Source organism: Chiloscyllium punctatum, chromosome 22, assembly GCF_047496795.1.
Source record: "Chiloscyllium punctatum isolate Juve2018m chromosome 22, sChiPun1.3, whole genome shotgun sequence".
Classification (NCBI taxonomy): domain Eukaryota; kingdom Metazoa; phylum Chordata; class Chondrichthyes; order Orectolobiformes; family Hemiscylliidae; genus Chiloscyllium; species Chiloscyllium punctatum.
This window is the reverse complement of record NC_092760.1, coordinates 49,292,632-49,311,889: the sequence shown is the minus strand read 5'-3', so window position 1 is coordinate 49,311,889 and position 19,258 is coordinate 49,292,632. Positions and strand designations below refer to the sequence as shown.

Genomic DNA, 19,258 nt, shown 5'->3' with positions numbered 1-19,258 from the left:
ATGAGAAGAACATTTAGGCTTTCAGATAAGGCCCATAAGGTGCAATGTGAAGATGAGAAATAGGAGAGGCTAAGGGTGGATCTTTGGAAGACACCAGCGGTATTGGTAAAGGAGCTGCAAGAGAAATTGTTGTAGGTTATGGTTAGATAAATAAGAATGGAATCCAGCAGTCTCACCCAACTGGACAACTGTAGAGAGGCATAAAAGGAAATTAGTCAATTGTGTTAAAGGTTGCAGACAAAGTGGAATAGTTTTGTCTTGAGCAGTGTCTCCCACTGGCTGCTATTTGTGATTTTTGAGAACACTTAAGTATCTTTTAGAAACTTGGCGGGATTCCTGTATGAGTGTGTGGTGCTTGGTGGGATACCTGTGTATGGACCTTTTGGAAAAGATGTGGATTTGGGAGATGCAAATCTTAAGACATCTTAGAATCCTTCATAGTGTGGAAGTAGGCCATTTAGCCCATTAAATCCATATCAACCCTCTGATGAGCATCTTACCTAGATTCACCCCCTTACCCTACAATGATGCATTCCCCATGGCTAGTCCACCTCACCTGCAATGGGCAATTTAATATGGTCAATCCACCTAACCTGCACGTCTTTGGACTGTGAGAGGAACTCCGAGGAAACCCATGCAGACACTGAGAATGTGCAAACTTCACACCGACAACTGCCTGAGGCTGGAGTGGAACCCAGGTCCCTGGTGCTGTGAGGTAACAGTGCTAGCCACTGAGCTGCCATGCCACCTCCAGGATGAGAGAGGAAAGGAAGGTTGTCAAATGTCCTTTCAACTTATTGTACTGGTGAACGCTTTGGCTTTTTGAGAAGTAATGCAAGATGTAAAGGAGAAAGGCAAACTCATGAAGAGAAAACCATTTAACAAGTTAACTGACATGGAGACTAGCAGTTTAGTGAAAATAAGATCAAGGGAGTTGGATATGACTCCCATGGACAAGATGAACTCGTACGAATACATGAAGTAAGATCTTTGAAAGAGGCAAATGCTGAAGTGCAAGGCTAGGAGGGAGGAGGGGAAAGCCTTTGGAGGGATTTTGACCTCATAAGCAAATGGAAAGGAGAGAAGCAGCAGCAATAGCTGGACGATTGGTTTTGAACTCAATAAGGTGTCAGAATGTTGGAATTTTGGCAGTGTAATTGAAAGTGAATTGGGGAATAGCTGGAGGTAGGATTGGCATGTAGGAAAATAGGTCTGGTTGGAGTGTGAAACCGGGAAGAAATCAAAATGGCCTTAACTGTAACTCACACAATACATGTTCAAATTCTGGTTATCAAATTACAATAAAGATATTTCTGATTATTCAGAAAGCAAGAAACGAGAATAATGGAAAGTTAGAATGATTTGGAGATGCTGGTGTTGGACTGGGGTGTACAAAGTGAAAAATCACACAACACCAGGTTATAATCCAACAGGTTTAGTTTGAAGCACACTAGCTTTTGGAGCGATGCTCCTTTGTCACCTGATGGAGTGTCGCTCCAAAAGCTAGTGTGCTTCCAATTAAACCTGTTGGACTACAACCTGGTGTTGTGTGATTTTTAACTTTGAAAGTTAGAAGGATGAGATCATGAAAATTTTTAAGTTGGACAGATTCTTGCTGGAAAAGAAAAATATGCAGTCAGTATGCTTTCTGCAAGGTTGGTTGATGGATAAATATGTCAATAGAGAGCATTCTTCATCTCTTCAAAATAGTGCATGGGATATTTTCAATTCACCTGAAGGAAGAAACAACATTATTTTTACATTCACTGCTGTGGCTTCAGCACAAACGCTTTATGCATGTGTTGAGCTAGAAGTAATGATGAACATCACCAAGTATTATCCCATCTATGGACTAATCACCTTTACACTCAGCAAATGAGGCCATAGCTTGGCTCTGGGAATATGCTTTCGCTAGATAAAATAGTTGATCCAAAATATTGCATCTCCAACAGTGCTGTGGTTCCTTAGTACTGTGCAAGAGTCATCAATGTGGATTTTAAAAATAATTATTCATACTTCGAAGAATATTATCCAACTCCATTGCTTATGTTTATTTCAGTCTACTTTGCAGATTAGATTAGATTCCCTCCGGTGTGGAAACAGGCCCTTCGGCCTAACAAGTCCACACCGACCCACCCCTCTCTGACTAACGCACTGAATGCTATGCATTGCCCGTTCACCTTTACACATCTTTAGACTGTAGGTGGAAGCTGGAGGAAACCCGCACAGACATGAGGAGAATGTGCAAACACCACACACAGTCACCCAAAGTTGGAATCGAACCTGGATTCCTGGCACTGTGAGGCAGCAGCTTTAACCACTGAACCACCGTGCTGTCCCTATATAATGATACTAATACTACATATGTAACATTGCTGCATTCAGTGTTATGGAGACCTATTAGTTTGTGACAAATTTGACACTTGTTGGTTGTACCCAGTTATGGGGCTCCTGTGACTTTGGGCTAACCACCACAGGTGCATTTTTGCTCCATAAAGAGTTACATTGTCAGCACACTTGCTGGAAACCTTTTTATTTTCTAAGAAAGGTAGGTGGAAGGATACTGCTAGATTTCGTGCATGCATTCAATCCTGAACCTTAAAAGTAATATGAGAGAGACCGGTGCTGACCTCTAGTGAGGAATCCGAAGCATTTTAGGCAGGAGGAATAAGATCAATGTGCTATAGTTATGCAAAGAAAAGAATCACCTTTGACTAGGTTGATTTTAGTTTTATACTGCCACCTTGAACAGCAAGGTTTTGGTAATTGTTGAAGATGACAGTTTTTTAATTAGTTATAACATTTCGGACTTGCATGCCAAATCTCTAAGTAATCCCTTTAACTACTTGCATTTCCTTTTTAAATCTGCTCTTTGTATGTACGTTGCATATATAAATTATATGAATTACGAGCAGACCTAAGCCACTCATTTGTTCTGTCAGTCACTAATATGTCTGTTCTGATTATTCCATATTTCCACCTACCCTGATAATCTTTCACCACCTTGTTTATCAGGAATCTATCTGGCTTATCTTTGAAATGATTCCAACTCTGCTTCTTGTCTTTTTGAGGAAAGACTTTGTTCCAAAGACTTTGAGAGGGGAAAAAAATTATGGACCAGGCTGGACCCCCTCAAAATATTTCAAGGAGGTCTCCTAACTTTTTTTTCTTATTTTAAAGGTAGATGTGATGCAGCTGGTCAAACCACTCAGCTGTAAGCAAAACTATTTGTTTAAACTGTACAGTTGAAACACAAACAAAAGAAAATACAATTTAGAATAACCTAACTATTTGAAAACTCAACTGACTCGACACTGCAACTTAACAAAGGGGCTGTTCCAATTCCTACTGCATGCCATTAAACACACCACTCGGCAAAAAGATAAATTCAAACACAGGTTCTTACAGGCAGGGAAGATTTCAGAGAGCCTTATTAAAGTGAAAGCATTATCACAGTTTCTCGTTTCATCTATCTTAAATGGGTGACTCATCTTAAGCTATGATCTAGATTCTCCTGCAAGAGGTACCACTTTATCCACATCTACCCTGTCAAGATCTTGTTTGCTTCAATCAATTTGCCTCTTGATCTTCTAAATTTCAGTGGCTACAAGTCTGGCCTGTCCAGTAGTTAGCATTTTGCTCTCCTTTTCATTCTACCAGTTCCCAGTTTTACATTGCTTCACTGTTAGAAAAGCAAATGTGCAGTAGGCACTTAATGAGGGAAGTGTATTTTGTGTTTGCTGTCAGTTACATTGAACTGGCTTTGAATCATCTTCATATGGCAATGTTCAATCCTTCATAAACTAAAGAATTGTAAATGCATACTTTTGAGGCAATTTGTGCTACTTTTTGACAGATGAAAAATAAAGTCCCACATGAGCCTTGAAAACTGGATGTGGTGGTTTTTAGCAAAGCTGCTTTAGTCATGAATCAAACTGTTTGTGAGAAAATTCATAACTATTCAAATAATTTGTGCAGTTTTTAATAGCCTTTAACAAATTGCTATTCCAAGTCTTACAGATGATCAGGCTATTCTGTGGTAATATTAATACAATTTATTTGCTTCAACAGAGAGAAGATCAGAATTTATTCAGAAGAGAGGCTGCCTTGTTCTGATGTAGACTAAATGCAACAGTTTCAAGACGTTTGTGGGCATGAAGTGGTTGGGAGAAACCAGGAATATGTTTGTAAATGGCAGCAGGAAAAATGCTGGAAGGTTGTCCCATGAACATCAGAGTCAAACCAAACTACAGCACTCTGGAAAGGGAAATTCAAGGGCCAACACAAGAATCGCACTTGGAAAACGTAGCACTCGTAAGTGACTTAATTTTTTTGTATTTAGTTTTGGAATTTAACAGAACTAATATGTTTACACTTTGACTGCAAATCAAAATTTGAATTGATGATGAAAGACTTCAAGTTCTTCGGAGCTGTGATTTAAGGCAGTTGACTATATAAATTTTCAGCTTCCCTCCTAATACCAAGTGGATTTTACAAGCCTAACTAACAGCTACTAGACTGTTGTCATTGCATCCATATGTTGCAGCTAGCATGACCACTGCCCATGACAACTGAGCTAGGAGTGATGTCTGCAGTCTTTTCGAGGACAAAATCCCCATCTTTTCAGAGCATACCTTTCAATGTGTGACATCACCAACTTGGTAAATGGAATGAATTCAAAACACATCTAACAGCTCAAAACTGAGCATTCATGAGGTGCTGTGGACCAACAGAAGCAGGAGAATTATTCAACCACAAACTATCACATCAGAGTTGGGCTCTGCATCGCACACTCTTCTTTTGCCATCGAACCTAGGGACAACTGTGCTTCAATGAACAGTATGGCAGGAGGCCATATCAGGAACAGCATCAGATGTAACTTAAGAAGTATCAACTAGTGAAGCTACAACAAAGGACAATTTATAAACCAAACAACAGCAGCAGCACCAACATATGACAGACAGAGCTAGGTAATGTCACAACCAATGGATCACATCAAAATTCTAGAGTTCTTTCATATCCAGTTGTGACTAATGAACAGTGAAAACAACTATCCGGAGGAGGTGGATGCACAGCTTTGTTCACTCAACGTTAGGAAAGATAATACAAAAGACTATGCTGAAGCATTCTCAGAATGAATGATCAATTTTGGCATCTTTCTGAGGTCCCCATCATTACCAATAATTTGATTTATTCCATGTGATATCAAGAATCCGTAGGAGTTCCTGAATATTTGAAAGACCATGGCCAGCATCTTGGCAATTGAACACAAGATTCATCTTTCAGATGTCTCATCAAGTTGGCCCAGTGCATCTGCAACATCAGCATCTCCCCAACAATATGAAAATTGCCCAGGTCTTGCTTTCCACAAAATGTCAGCTGCCACCCATGAGTCGTGCACATGATCAACAGAAAAGTGTTGGTGTCAGCAACTGTACTATTGAGCAGAACTTGATCAACAGAAACCTCACCTTGAGAACAACCAATACTACTCTGCTTCTGATCTCATTATGGCCTTGGTTCAAAAATGGACAGATGAGATGAGAGTAACGGCCTGCTTGATGGTATGGAGTTAAGGATCCTGCGCAAAATTGGGTGAAGCAGCAATGAGTGAAAACTTGCCACTAGTTGGAAATTAGTTTTGGTTGTTGGAGGTTCATCAACTGAGTCCCAGGCCAACACTAGAAGTCAGACTAGTGTCAGATTCCAGTCATCTGATTTATCAATGATTTGCCTTCAATTGCCTGATCAAAAGGTGGGCATATTTGCTGCGCATTCATTGATATTCAACACCATTTACCATTTCTCAGCTTGCATTTGGACACTGTTTCTATGTGAGACCAGACAATATTTCATGCTTGGCTAAAAAGTGTGATGTTTGTGTCCACAAGTGTGAGTAAATTATCATCTCCAACAAAAAAAAGAATGTAACTGTTCTCACTTGACATTCAGATGGATTACTGTTGTTGGGGGTTACCATTAGAAGACTAAATTATACTGGTTTGGCTAGTAAATACTGTGGCTACATGAGGTAGTGAGTGAAAATTCAGAGGTGAGTAACATGGCTCCTGATTCTCCCCCAAAGCCTGTTCAGTATGGCAAAGACACAAATCAACAGTATGATTGAATTCTCTCCACTTGGATCAGTTGGTTAGAACTTGACAGTATCAAGGACATAGTAGATTTGATTGCATCCTATCTGACAACTTTCAGTTCCCCATCACTGACTGTCCACAGCAGCAGTGTGTGCTGTATATACAAAGTACATAGTGACAATTTGCCAAAGCAGCTTCAATCGACTTCCAAATCCAGACCTTCAACCACCTGAGGTGGCTAAAGGCAGCAAACGTGGACTATCTCTTGTTGCATGCTGCCTTCCAAGCCCCACAGCATCCTGATTTTAAACTATATTGTCACTGCTTAAACATGTTGCTCAGTCAAAATTCTGGAGCTCAATTCCAAACAGCAATATAGAATGACCCGCAATTTTGGGTGAGCAACATATGCTGGCTGAGCCAGGAACAGTGATGAACAGTTACAATCTGTGATTTAAATCTAATGTTATTTGACCAGTACTGTTTTGAACTTGGAGTTATTTAAAAATTGAAAGTGATTTTTTTTTAGTTCTGTGCAATCTGTATGACAGTTGACCTTTTTGTGGATGTAAGGTATTTATTCTGTGAGGCTACTCTTCCTTTCTATAACTTTGTCAGCATGGATTTATCTATCAACAAAATCATATTTAAGACTACTGAAATTATGTGGTACTAAAGAACTTGAGACTGGGGTGAATGGCAATTATTGTCATTTTAAATATGAGATTTGATTCTTCAGTTCCATTTGACTTTGAAATTCTTTTCTAATCAGCCTGTTCAGAGATGTTATTCCACAACTTTGGAACAGGTGGGGCCTGAACCCAGATCTCCCAGTTCATTTGACTTTAATGGAACATTGTATAATTTAGAATGCTTTTTTTTGTCCAATTTATATGGATGTGATCCACTTGAAGGCTGATTCAAGGAGTGGCATTGAAAATTGAAGTGTTGAATGTGAACATAAGGAAATATACGTACCTACTGTATGAGGGGTTTTTATTGCAATGTGTTTTAATGGCAAATTGAATAGGTTAATTAAGATTTGATATTATTCAACTCAATTGTTTTTGTGAAGCAAGTAGGACCATCCTGAATCATGAAAAGTGCTATATAAATGCAGGTTCCTTTTTTTTTTCTAAATGCCAATTTAAGGCACAACCAATATAAAATGTGTCTTTTTTTAGGCATGATGGGTTTTGAGGGTCATGGCTCTCGATACGTACCTTCCACTGGAATGACAGCCAAAGAGCTGTGTGAAAATGATGACCTAGCAACAAGCTTAGTCCTTGATCCTTACCTGGGTTTCCAGACACACAAAATGAACACCAGGTATGTCAGGCAAGTATCATCCACTCCAGTTTTCAAATCTAAATAGATTGCCAATGCATTAGCGGTAAATTGTAATCTATTTGTGGATGCGACACAAAATTATTTTTTTTTTTTCTCCCATTTTTCTCCTGTTGTAGGTTGCTCACCACCTCACATCCTCCTCCAACCAGGAGGGTGGGATGGTTTGGGCCGCGGACCTCTCGATGACCGCCATCAATAACGCTCCGTGTTTGGCAGGCAGGTGTGACTGAAATGGGGTGAGCCTGACGATGTCAGTTCCTCCTACCTCCCCCGAGATGGAACGCCTCGCTTCTGCGCGACGCTCTTGCAGCCTTGCCAAGAACCCACCAAACTGACCCGATTTGAGGTAGGGGGATTCAAGTAGCAGGCAGTCCTGGGACTCGAACCCATGACCTCCTAATTGGGAGGCAAGTGCTGTATAGGGCTGTATGACTTAAAATGTTCAGTATATAGGTTCAGTCCTCTTCCCAAATCCAAGTCATTTCCCCCTTCCTCTTTATTGTTTTAAAAGCCAAGCATTTTTACAAATTTAAACAATTGAAAGGTACCTGTTAAGTACCTGGCCCACTTTTGTTTTGGTTTTTTTTGGTTCTGATAACTTTTATTTTATATGTCAATTGTTGAAAATGATGGGTAGCAAAATATTATGTCTGTAATGTATAGTAAAACAGATTTGACTATTTTCTTCCCAACATTTTTGGAAAAAAAAATTCAATGAAAGTCAATATGATTAAACAGGTGGAAACTGTTACCATTTGTGGGTAAAAGATGGTGAGATTTGCAAATTGATTTAATATTTTGTGTAATTTAATTTTTAAAAACTTGAAGAAAATATTCAAATTAAAATATGTCTGATTTGCTCGAATTGGGACAAATTAACATGAAGTGTCCCACAACGATGAAGGTTCGCTGGTGCTAATTTGCAAAAAGAATATCTGGGGGCATCAGTTAAGTAAAACAAACGGTAAGTCAAAGCTGTTATTGCAGTGTGTATCATCGTGACAGAAAGAAAGCACTGTGGTGTTTTCCTGTGTGGTGAGTTCTTCATTTTCAATGTGCTGATTGTCTTGCTGTTAGAGTATAAACTGCTGAATGAGAATCCTTGTTAATTCCTATATGTGGCACTGCAACTCCTTTATCAAAATGGATGTAGAAAGACTGACCGTATCTGAAAAAACAGCCTGTTCATTTGGGTGCTTGGCTCAATGTTCTGTCTCCATGCAATGCCAACCAGATCATTTTGCTTCACCATTTTTTCAATAAAAAAATATTTTGTGGAATTGAGCATGAAAAGTAGTTTTATTTATTAGTTCTTCCATAAATTAGAAAGCATTTCAAATGAGACACTCTGAAGCCAGCACAAAGGTAGCATTCCCTTATTATCAACAAATAATTCTAGGCTGTGGGTGAAATGTGCAAAGGTTTAAGTGGCAGTCTTGAACAGGAAAAATCATTAGAATCCTTACAGTATGAAAGCAGGCCATTTGGCCCATCAGTCCAAGCCAATCCTCTGAAGGACTGAACACCTCCCCCCATCATATCCCTATATTCCTGCATTTCCCATGGCTCACTCACCTAGCCTGCACTTCCCTGGATACAATGGGTAATTTAGCATGATTAGTCCACCTAACCTGCACGCCTTTTAACTGTGGGAGGAAACCCAATGCAGTCACGGGGAGAATATGCAAACTCCACACAGACTGCTGCCCAAGGGTGGAATTGAAGCAGCAATGCTAACTACTGAGCCTCTGTACTGCCCAATGCGTAGCCTTTTAAAAGGAGGGGTAGTAGTTGTCTAAACGCAATGTTAGATTTAATGTAACATCTGTATTTGTGTATCTCACCAGTTATTATTAATAATATCTGCTGTGGTACAGTTAATGTTTTGTCAATGGCTTTCAGTGACTCTATAATTCTAATTAGACTAGGATGTGGGAGAGGATGAATTTTGCATGATACAAATTCTTTTGATCTGACAGTTGATGAGGAAACTGAGCTATCCAGAATATATGGTCCCAGTTTCCATTGAAGACCCATGTGGGGAAGAAAATTAGTCAATGTTGTTTCTCCTGATAAATTTAAAATCAGTTTGGCTCACAAGACATTGATAAATGTTGAGAATGGCCACTAAGGGAAAGTACTAAGGGCACTCTGTGATGTTAGTCCCACCCACCATGAACTGATCCGATGAAGAAGAGCAAGAAATTAGACACTCATAAGTTCGTAATTAGTTAATTATCACCCAAGCTCAGCGGTTAGGTTTTTAAAGTCTTTCCAAAACTACAGTCAGGATCTAATTTTGTTACATAACTAGTTCCTTATGAGGGCATTGAAACAGGCAGTGTTGATGACCCTGCCTCAATTAGTAGCTTATGCTGTTTCTTACATTTCAATTGATCATTTTGCACCCGGTCTTTCTTCTGACTTTTGCTCGATTTTTAGTTTGTAGAAACTTTTAAAAAAAAATAATGTCCAAATGAGTTCAGAGAGTGTCAGGTCTTTTCAATCAGTTTTTGCATCCCAACCAATTAATCTTATTTATTGCAAGGGATTTTCAGAGGCAAAGTTCTTGATGGACTATGCACTCGATGCTTAAGGTCAGACACCTTTTTTTTTCTCCTTTTTTGTACAGTTTGGCATTTTGTAATACAAGGAGAATGGACGTTTAGTTAGATATATTTATACTTACTTTCCTGAGTACTCTGTTCCAGTCTGGGTGCTACAATTCAGGAATTATCAATTGGCTTGGAGGGGTTGTAATGTAGAATCTTCAGAATTTTACCTGGCTTAAAGGGATAAATTAGGATTGGTTGCGTGGTTTTGTATTTAATTGAATATGGAAAATTTAAATAGCAAGCTAATTGAGGTCACTGAGGGTCCTAGCTACACCTGATCAGTAGACACTCTGTAATTTTTGTAAATTGCAGACCCTGCATGCATATTTGCTTAATGGGGCCTATTTATGCACAGCTTGTGTGGCAACCTAAAGATTGCGGCCATGTAGGTGAAGGAGGGCTATTGCATCAAACTTTTAAATGTAATTATCAAGTTTCACTTGCCTTGTTATGAAGGCCAGAACAGATTTCATAAAATCTTTACCTCAAACTTTGTGTCAATTTTTTTTTTAGACCATTTAACTTCATCTCTTGGCCATTGCTATTTTATAATTCAGTTGAAACAATGAGTATAGCACAGAAGATGGTTATTTGATCTATGATGACCTGCTTCAAGTTGACTTATTTTGGTTCATTCCCCACCTTTTTTCCAGGTAGCCCTTCAGATAATTATCCACACTTTTTTGAAATCCTCAATTGAATCTGTTTTCATCACCACCTAAGCAATTCATATCCTAACCACTTAGTGTTTGAGAAGTGCTTTCCTTGTCGCTATTGAGAAAAACTGATTTTAGGCATATTTTGCCAATGGAATCTTTTCACCCTCTACTCTGTTCAGACCCTTGCTGAACTTGAGCATCTTTATCACCTGTCACTCTTGCTCTCTCTCACACTTGTTTTCTATCTGGAAAATAACTCCATTGTATATTCATGTAACAGATACGTGCATGGAGCCATTAAAGTCTTCGCATCCACGCGAACCAAATTGGTTATTGATACTTTAAGCCATTCTTTTGTAGATGTTCTTCTAAATGTGTTGGTTTTTGTACTCTGTGCCCCTACTTAAAACCCAAGAGTCTATATGCTTTTTTTAAAAAACTGCTTTCCCAGCATTCCTTGCTGTCTTTGTGCTTTATGCACGTTACCTTGAGAATTGCTTCATTTGTTTCATATTGCCACCTTATTCTTTCTACCAAAATGAAACACTTTGCATTAAGTTAAATTGGCCTCATCAGTGTCAATTCCACCAGCCTGTCTATTTCCTTGTGTAGTTTAGTGCTATTCATCCCTCAGTCCACAATATTTCCAGATTTTATCATCTAAATTTTGAAATGATGGCTTGCATATTTGTTGGTCCTTGTGTATCAAAAGAAATAGTGGTCTTAGCAAACTCCACTGTATATTTTTTTTCTCTGGACCATTTGACACCACTGTCTGGATATGAAATTGACTCATTTATTCCATGGGTTTTTAACTTTGAAGTGTCACATTTCTCATCAATTTCATTTTGGAAGTCCATGTATACAGCATCAACTATATTTCCCCTCTGTTAATTCAAAAAAACTCACTCAAGTCAGTTAAATATTATTCGGTTTTTAACAAATCCACGTTGTCTGTCTTCAATTAAACCACGTTTTTCCAGGTGAAGATTATTTTCCATAGTTTTTTTTTGGCAATTTTAAATTGAATGACCAGTAGTTTTTTTTGATCTGGGCAATAGGTTTTAACAAAAGTATAAAATTTACAATTCTTTATTCCTCTGGCACTCCACCCTTCTAAGGAAAATTTTAAAATATGGTCAGTACCTTCATAATTTCCTTCTATCCTTCTGTCCTTCTCCTCAAATTTAATGTTTTCATTTTGGTCTGTCTTTAAATAAATTTTGAAGATTGTAGGCAGTAGAAACTGGGAGAACAATTTTGTCTATATATATCTTTTTATCAACTTGAGATGTTATTACTCATCTCTGGAGTAGGTGGGATTTGAACCTGAGCCACTGGCTCAGAGGTCGGGATGTTATCCACTGGACCATAAGATCCTTCCACAGCACATTTGCACCAGTTGACCTTAATGTCTTTAAAGAGGTTTTCAATAAGTACGTTAACACTGGGTATAACATTTATATTGTGCATAGAGTTTATTGTGCAACTTTTTTGTTTTTAAGATTTCGACCCATAAAAGGAAGACAGGAAGACCTCAAAGAAGTAATAGAAGATTTCAAGAAGAAGGAGAATTTGGAAAAAGCCTTCAAAGCATTAACTACTGGAGAATGGGCACGACACTATTTCCTCAACAAAAACAAAAGTCAAGAAAAGTTATTTAAGGAGCATGTACGTGGTGCTTGCTTTAGTTATTTTTCTGTGACACATTTTCCAGGAGAGCTCATGATACACTTAAGGGTCTAAATGATTCAAACCAAGTGCTCCAACCCTGTAATGCATTATTTTGATCAAATTTAACAGAAACATTTGAAGGTTGAAAGCCTTCCAAACCTTTCAAGTTTTTCTGCATTACATCTTGAGTATAAACTATCTGTTCATTTTCACAAGGACAGTTTTGACAGTCTGACTGTGTAAAATATTTGTGTGCTTTCTTATTTTGCTATTGAACAATAAAATGTTCTATGATTGTATAGCCTACTGTTCTGCATTTTCCATCCAACCCAATATACTCTAGTTCCTTTTGGTAGGTGGGGCCTATATTTCTATATTTTAGAATAGGATTATGTTGAATATGAGAGTATGTTGAGAAAGTGTTTAAGGCATACAGGAACTTTGTGTTTATAAGTTAAGGTGTCAAGTACAAAAACAAACTCTGGTAGACCATTGTGAAACACTGATTTGTCAGTATTGTCTCCAGTTCAGGGCATGCCACTTTACCAATGTGAAAATGAGGGCATTGTTTGAAAAACAATACCATGGTAGTTCTGGAGATCAGATATTTCAGTTATATGTATAGATTAGTCTACCACCCTTGGAAAAGAGAAGACTGAGAGGAGACTTGTTAAGATATTAAAATGAATGACTGGTCTGGACAGAAACCCTTTCCACAAGTCAAAGAATTGCAAGTTTAGGATCTGTATGTAGTGGTGGTAGATTCACTTGTGGCTTTCAACAGGGAACTGGTTAATAACTGGAGAAGAATAAAACTACTGGTCATTAGGGAAATAATGCAGGAGTGGGATAACCTAAGAGCTGGCTTTGATGTGATAGATGGGATGACTTCCTTCTGTGCTCTAATCATTGTGATTCTATTGAAAAAGGAAATATTTGTGCAAGCTCGGCTGACTGAAAGCTTTATTGAGTTGGGCTGCATTAACAGACTGCTGTGAACATTTTTTTTGTCTGTGCAGTCTATAGTAGTCAAAGTTTAAGGAATGGATTGCCTATATGTGGGATCTTTCCACAGCAAACTTGTAGATGCAAATAATCTTCTTTCTCAGTAAATTAATTTTATTACGTCTTTGAGCTCTGCACTTGATTTTCCAAGACTGCATTAAAGAGGATATGGTCTTAAATTCAATCTTAAAATTGTACACTTATACCCTTACAAAATAGTTTTACAACTCCAGTGGAATCCTGTCTTGTCCTTTGGCTGAGAAGGAATTGTTGTGTTTCCCACCATAGTTTTCTGCAATTTTAACTATTTACAGTTAATTTTGAGAGTGACAGTGGCACAATGTAAATGTTGCTGGACTAGTAATCCTGAGTCCTAGGCTATTGCACTGGGGACAGATCTTCAAGTCTCACTATGACAAATCATAAATTAAATTTCTATGAATAGTTCTGGAATATGAGCTAGTCTTAACGATGACCAGGCCAACTATCATGTATTTTGTAACTCTGATTCACTACTATTCTTTGGGCAAAAAAGTTTACCTCTGGCGCACATGTGACTTCAGACCCACAGTCATGTGGTTGACCATACTGCCCAAAGAAACGATTTGGTTCAAGAGTAATGAGTCTTCGATAATAGATGTTGGCTAAGCCATAGATTCCCAAAGGCAATTGAACATTTCGAGTGGCAGAATGCAAGGGATCAATGCTTTTTCAATCCCCTCTGTGCTTTTAATTTATTGGACTACCTATTACATTGTTTGACCATAAGCATTGTATGAAGTGTGATGTGCTAAAAGACTCCTAATTGGTTAATTGCACTAGGTATTTAAACATTATCAACCACACTTGTGTAGGTTCTTAACATTAAAAAAAAGTACAAAGTGGGAATAGTTACCCATACTTGTTCACTCATGTATGACATGACACACCAGATCTTAACATTTTAGACCAGTATTTTTTTGATGCAGCTGGAGAAAATAATGTTGTCAATTCCCCTGTGGAGAAATAAAAGTTATTGGACCACATTAAAAGCCATCAAGTTCATTGCAGTATCAGAATGGTTCAGTAATCTGTCAATCAAACATTTGTATGTGTTTACAGGAAATTGATTTAATACAATTTTATTCATCCAGCTCAACTGTTTAAGATTACAATATGTTAAAATATACCTACAAAGTGTTTTAATATATTTTGGGCAGGTTTTCATTTATCTGAGAATGTTTGCAGCGGAAAGTGGATTTGAACTTTTGCCTTGTAATCGTTATTCATCGGAGAAAAATGGAGCCAAGATAGTTGCAACCAGGGAATGGTAAGAATTGGACCAATTGTAGGTAATAGATTTGTGGTGATTCTGTTTTGACATTCAAATGACACACCGAATCTATGTTCATGAAAAAACGTAGAGGGTAATGAGAATCTAGAACTCTGTTTGTAAAACTGGTAGAGTGGAAACCCTCAACAGTTAAGTATTTTTTGCTTGTCATGCTAAGATGTACAAGACTATGGGTCAAATGATTGGAAAATGGAATCAGATCAGTTCATTGGATTTTAGCTCAGACTCCATGGGTTTAAGAGGAAAAGACCTATGATTGTATAAAGGCAGATGTTAGGAGCAATGGACTCTATATAATAGCTTTTTTTTTTTGGGGGGGGTGGGGAGTAGGTAGTGGAAAGAATGTTTCAATTCATAAGAACTAAATTGTATTCTGCAGGGTGGAAGCAATAGTTTTCATAGAATCTGGAGTGTGTGTGTATACGCTTTCTGCTTTAACAGAACACGCTAATTTCTTTCATAACAGTTTGATAACCACAAGACAAGTAAGACTAAAATGGAATGGAAGCATTCAATAGGTGAGGTAGTTAACAGTCTACCTTGATGTTTTGTCGGAACTGAAAATTGGGTCAGATGAATAGCTTTTAAGCTTCGAGCCAGGCGGAAGGAATTGATGTGGGAGGAATGGGTGCAGGTAAAGAGAAATGAGGACTTGTGTAATAATTTGGATGACAGAGTTAATTAAATATAAAATGTACTTTAGTGCAAGGGAAAAGGAAGTGATTGAGAGACAAATAAAAATCATTTGTGGCAGAGTATAAGAGGAAGAAGCAAGTGTGGAAAATCTACTGGAATAAGCTCCCATTGAACAAATGTCACTGAAGCAAGGTTGTGAGTTCTGAAGATCTCTGCTTGTAAATTTATTTTTCATTAATATGGAAAATCAGTTTAAAAGTTGAAACTTAAAATAAGCTCAAATGTACAACTGCAGCTAGTTTTTGTATAATGTTAGCAAGACTTTTAACAGGAGTATAGTCAAAGACTGAGATGTTAGGAGAAGTTTGAGAGGTGGATTTTAAGGAGTCTCCTAAAGGAGAAAAAGGTGTTGGATGGTTTTAGGAATTTGGAAGGCAGCACATGTTCTAAATATTTATAGTTAAAGGTGGATTGTAGGTTGTAAGGACAGTGATCAAGTTGTACTTTTTTGTTTCCAGTTGAGGAGGAGATTGATTTTTGGGAATGAAAGGGATAATACTGAAGGACTTAAGTAATTTGCAGTGTCAGCATGAGCACCTGGAAGGACAGTGGGCGATTAATATTTTTAGTTTGATTTCAGAAGTCTGTGCAGCAGTAAGAAAAAATCTATGTCCAGCAAAGCTTTATGGAGGTAGCAAGAGTGAGTTGATGTACTGATCAAGTCTGCAGCTTCTGGCAACTTGAAAGATGTGCTGATTCAAGACTTGAATGGGTGCAATGCCAAAAATGTTTGGGAGGCATACAAGATGGAGGGGAACCAGCAGAGATAATTGAACAAATGGTTTCAACCAATTAACTCCTCATAGTTGTTGATGTAGGGTCAGGTCAAATATTTAATGAATCAGTGGAGACGTTGTGTCTGGAGACTTGTGTATGTATGATCTATTTCTTAGCTAGAAGTTAGAAATAACCTCTGGCTTTTTAATCATTCATAATAATTGAAAGGGAGATGAACCTTTTTCAGTAATGATGGTAACTAACATCATGACTCATATGAGATCCCTATGTCCTATATGATATTTAGATTTGTATCCTTCAGTTACTGGCTATTTTCTTTTGGATATAATTAGACTATTTTGCATGTGAAGTGATTCCAGTTTAAGTTTGTGAAATCTAAGTGCAAACCCAAAAATACTTGATTACAGGACACTATTAAGTGAAATACCTTTTTTTTTCAGGAGAGGTATTACCTGGTATTTGGATACTAAGCTTGGGCGAAATACCAGAACCTGCCTTTCATATTTATGACACTCTGAATTGTCTGATCAAATGTAGAGGCAAAATCCAATATTTTGTTAGGCTTTGACATCAAGAGAAAATAAAACTAGATGAGTTAGTTCTTTTGCAGCGAATAAAAGCTTTGCAACTTATTGATAAATTCCCTAGAAAAGGTTACTGACGTGAATGATATTGTTATTACGTACTTTGCAGGCTAAAGGTCTTAATTTTGTATGATATTTGACTCATGTAGGAAGAAGAATGACAAGATTGAGCTGTTGGTTGGCTGCATTGCAGAGCTGTCAGAGATGGAAGAAAACCTGCTTCTTCGACATGGAGAAAATGATTTTAGTGTTATGTTTTCTACAAGGAAGAACTGTGCACAGCTTTGGCTTGGACCTGCTGCGTTTATTAACCATGGTATGAAGCTTTTCATCAGAGCTAATTACACTGAATATTGTGGTAGGAATAGTTACTGTATTGCTATAATTCAAATGCAATTCCTTCCTGAAAATTCAGTCATTTAGTTTGCTTGAAAGAAATTAGCTTCAAATTAAGGACAGTTTAAAAGCTAAGCACAGCAAAGTAAGTTCACATAATTGAAGCTATGGAGTTGCACAACACAAATTTCAGTCATTTTGGAAAATACAGCCATGGTTTGCTTTCTCCTGATTCGAGAGCATTTGTATTTATATAGTATCTTTTAATATAAATGTTTCATAGAGCTTTGTAGAGGAGATTATCAAATAAAATTTGATACTGAGCTACATAAAGACATTGGGATAGATGACCAAAAGCTTGGTTAAATATGTAAGTTTTCAGGATCACCTTAATGGAATGAGAAGTTTAGGGAGGGAATTCTAGGCTTTAAGGGCCTAGGCAATCTTGTGTAATGAAGAAATTTGGGAATGGATAAGTGATGAGAATTGGAAGAATGCTTTGATTGTAGAACCAGAGAATGTTGGAGAAGGGGAGGGATCGGGTCTTGAATAAATTTGAAAACAAGTGAGAATGAGTCAGTTTATAAATCTCTTATTACAGTACTAGGAACCAGTATAGGTGAATGGGACATGATGTAAATCTGGCAACAGACCTTTGGATGAGACCATATTCAGAGGGTGCAAGATGGCAGAACAGCCAGGATGAGCGTTTAAATTGTTCGATCTAAAAGTACGAAGACATGGATGACTCTTTTTAGCAGCAGATTAATTATCTCTGAAATAGAGACAGGTAATGTTACATAATGGGTAACTTTTATTCTTCATGTAGATTGGGCAAATCAAATTAGTAACAGTATCTTAAAGGAGGAATTACTGGAGTGTATACAAGATGGACCAGTACGTTGAAGAATCAACTGGAGAACAGCCATCCTAGACTGAGAAAGGAATAATTATCCGTCTAGTTGTGCGAGTCTCCTTGGGGATGGGTGACTATATATGATGGAATTTCTCTTAACAAGATGAAGATTGAAGTAGTTGATTCTGAGACTAAGATCTAAATTTAAGTAGAGGAAGCTATAATGGTATAAGGTAAAAAATGGCCATGATAGATTGGGGGACATTTCTAAAAAAGATGACGGTGAAAAGGCAGCAGCAAACATTCACAAAGCACATTTGTGAATTGTAACCACGTTCATTCCTGTCTTGTGTAAAAGTAAAACAAGGAAGGTGGCCAAACCATTGTTTACAAGGAAAATTAAGGAGAGTTTTAACTTTAGATGCAAGGAAGAAGCATACAAATCAGCCAAAAAAAAAATCTGAGAAGTGTCAGCAGTTTAGAATTCAGCAAAGGAGGACGAAGGAATTCGTAGACAGGATTTAGAGTAGGAATAAATGGATCTTTTTTTCTGAATGGTAGGCATTGCTTAATAAGGTACCACAGGGGTTAGTGCTAGGACCTCAGCTATTCACTTTATGTATTAATGATTTGGATGTGGGAACTAAATTTGATATCCCAAAGTTTGTAGATAACTCAAAGCTGGGTAGAAGGATGAGCTGTGAGGCGGAAGCAGCAATGCTTGAGTGAGGTTTGGACAAGCTGAGTGAGTGGGCAAATGCATGGCAGATGTAGTGAAATATGGATAAATGTAAGGTATACACTTTGGTAGAAAAAAAAATGCAAATTACTATCTGGCTACAATTTTGAGGAGGGAGTGCAATAAGACCTGGGTGTACTAGTTGCTGACTGTATGCATGCAGGTGGAGCAGGCAGTGAAGAAGGCAAATGATGAGTTAACCTTCATAATGAGAAGATTCAATTGCAGGAGTGGTGATGTCTTCCTGCAATTAAGGGCCTTCGTTATACTGCACACAACATTACAGGTGCAATTTTCATTTCCTTATGAGGAGGAATGCTCTTGCCATAGAGGGAGTGCAGCAAAGGTTTACCAGATTGATTCCTGGATGTAGAAGAAAGTGAGGACTGCAGGTGCTGGAGATTAGAGTCGTGAGTGTGGTGCTGGAAAAGCACAGCAGGTCAGGCAGCATCCGAGGACAATCAACATTTCGGGCATAAGCCCTTCATCAGGAATTGTTCGTACATAACTTGAATCAGGAGGATTCTTTTATCAGTCTTAGACTATTTGGACTCGTTCCTCATGTTACCTGCTATTCC

The 19,258-nt window shown here is 37.9% G+C and overlaps 1 protein-coding gene across 6 annotated transcripts in view; it reads left to right on the top strand.

The window, feature by feature from the left end:
- Nucleotides 1–19,258, top strand: part of kmt5b (lysine methyltransferase 5B) — a 46,417-nt gene that overhangs the window by 10,884 nt on the left and 16,275 nt on the right. For 2 of the 6 annotated variants that reach the window (XM_072592251.1, XM_072592250.1), the window contains exons 2-6: nt 4,072–4,314; nt 7,280–7,433; nt 12,225–12,390; nt 14,598–14,707; nt 16,899–17,065. In XM_072592251.1, the coding sequence (XP_072448352.1) occupies nt 4,155–4,314; nt 7,280–7,433; nt 12,225–12,390; nt 14,598–14,707; nt 16,899–17,065 (757 nt within the window). In that variant the 5' untranslated portion in view covers nt 4,072–4,154. The other 4 variants (XM_072592252.1, XM_072592254.1, XM_072592253.1 and 1 more) reach the window with 4 other exon arrangements.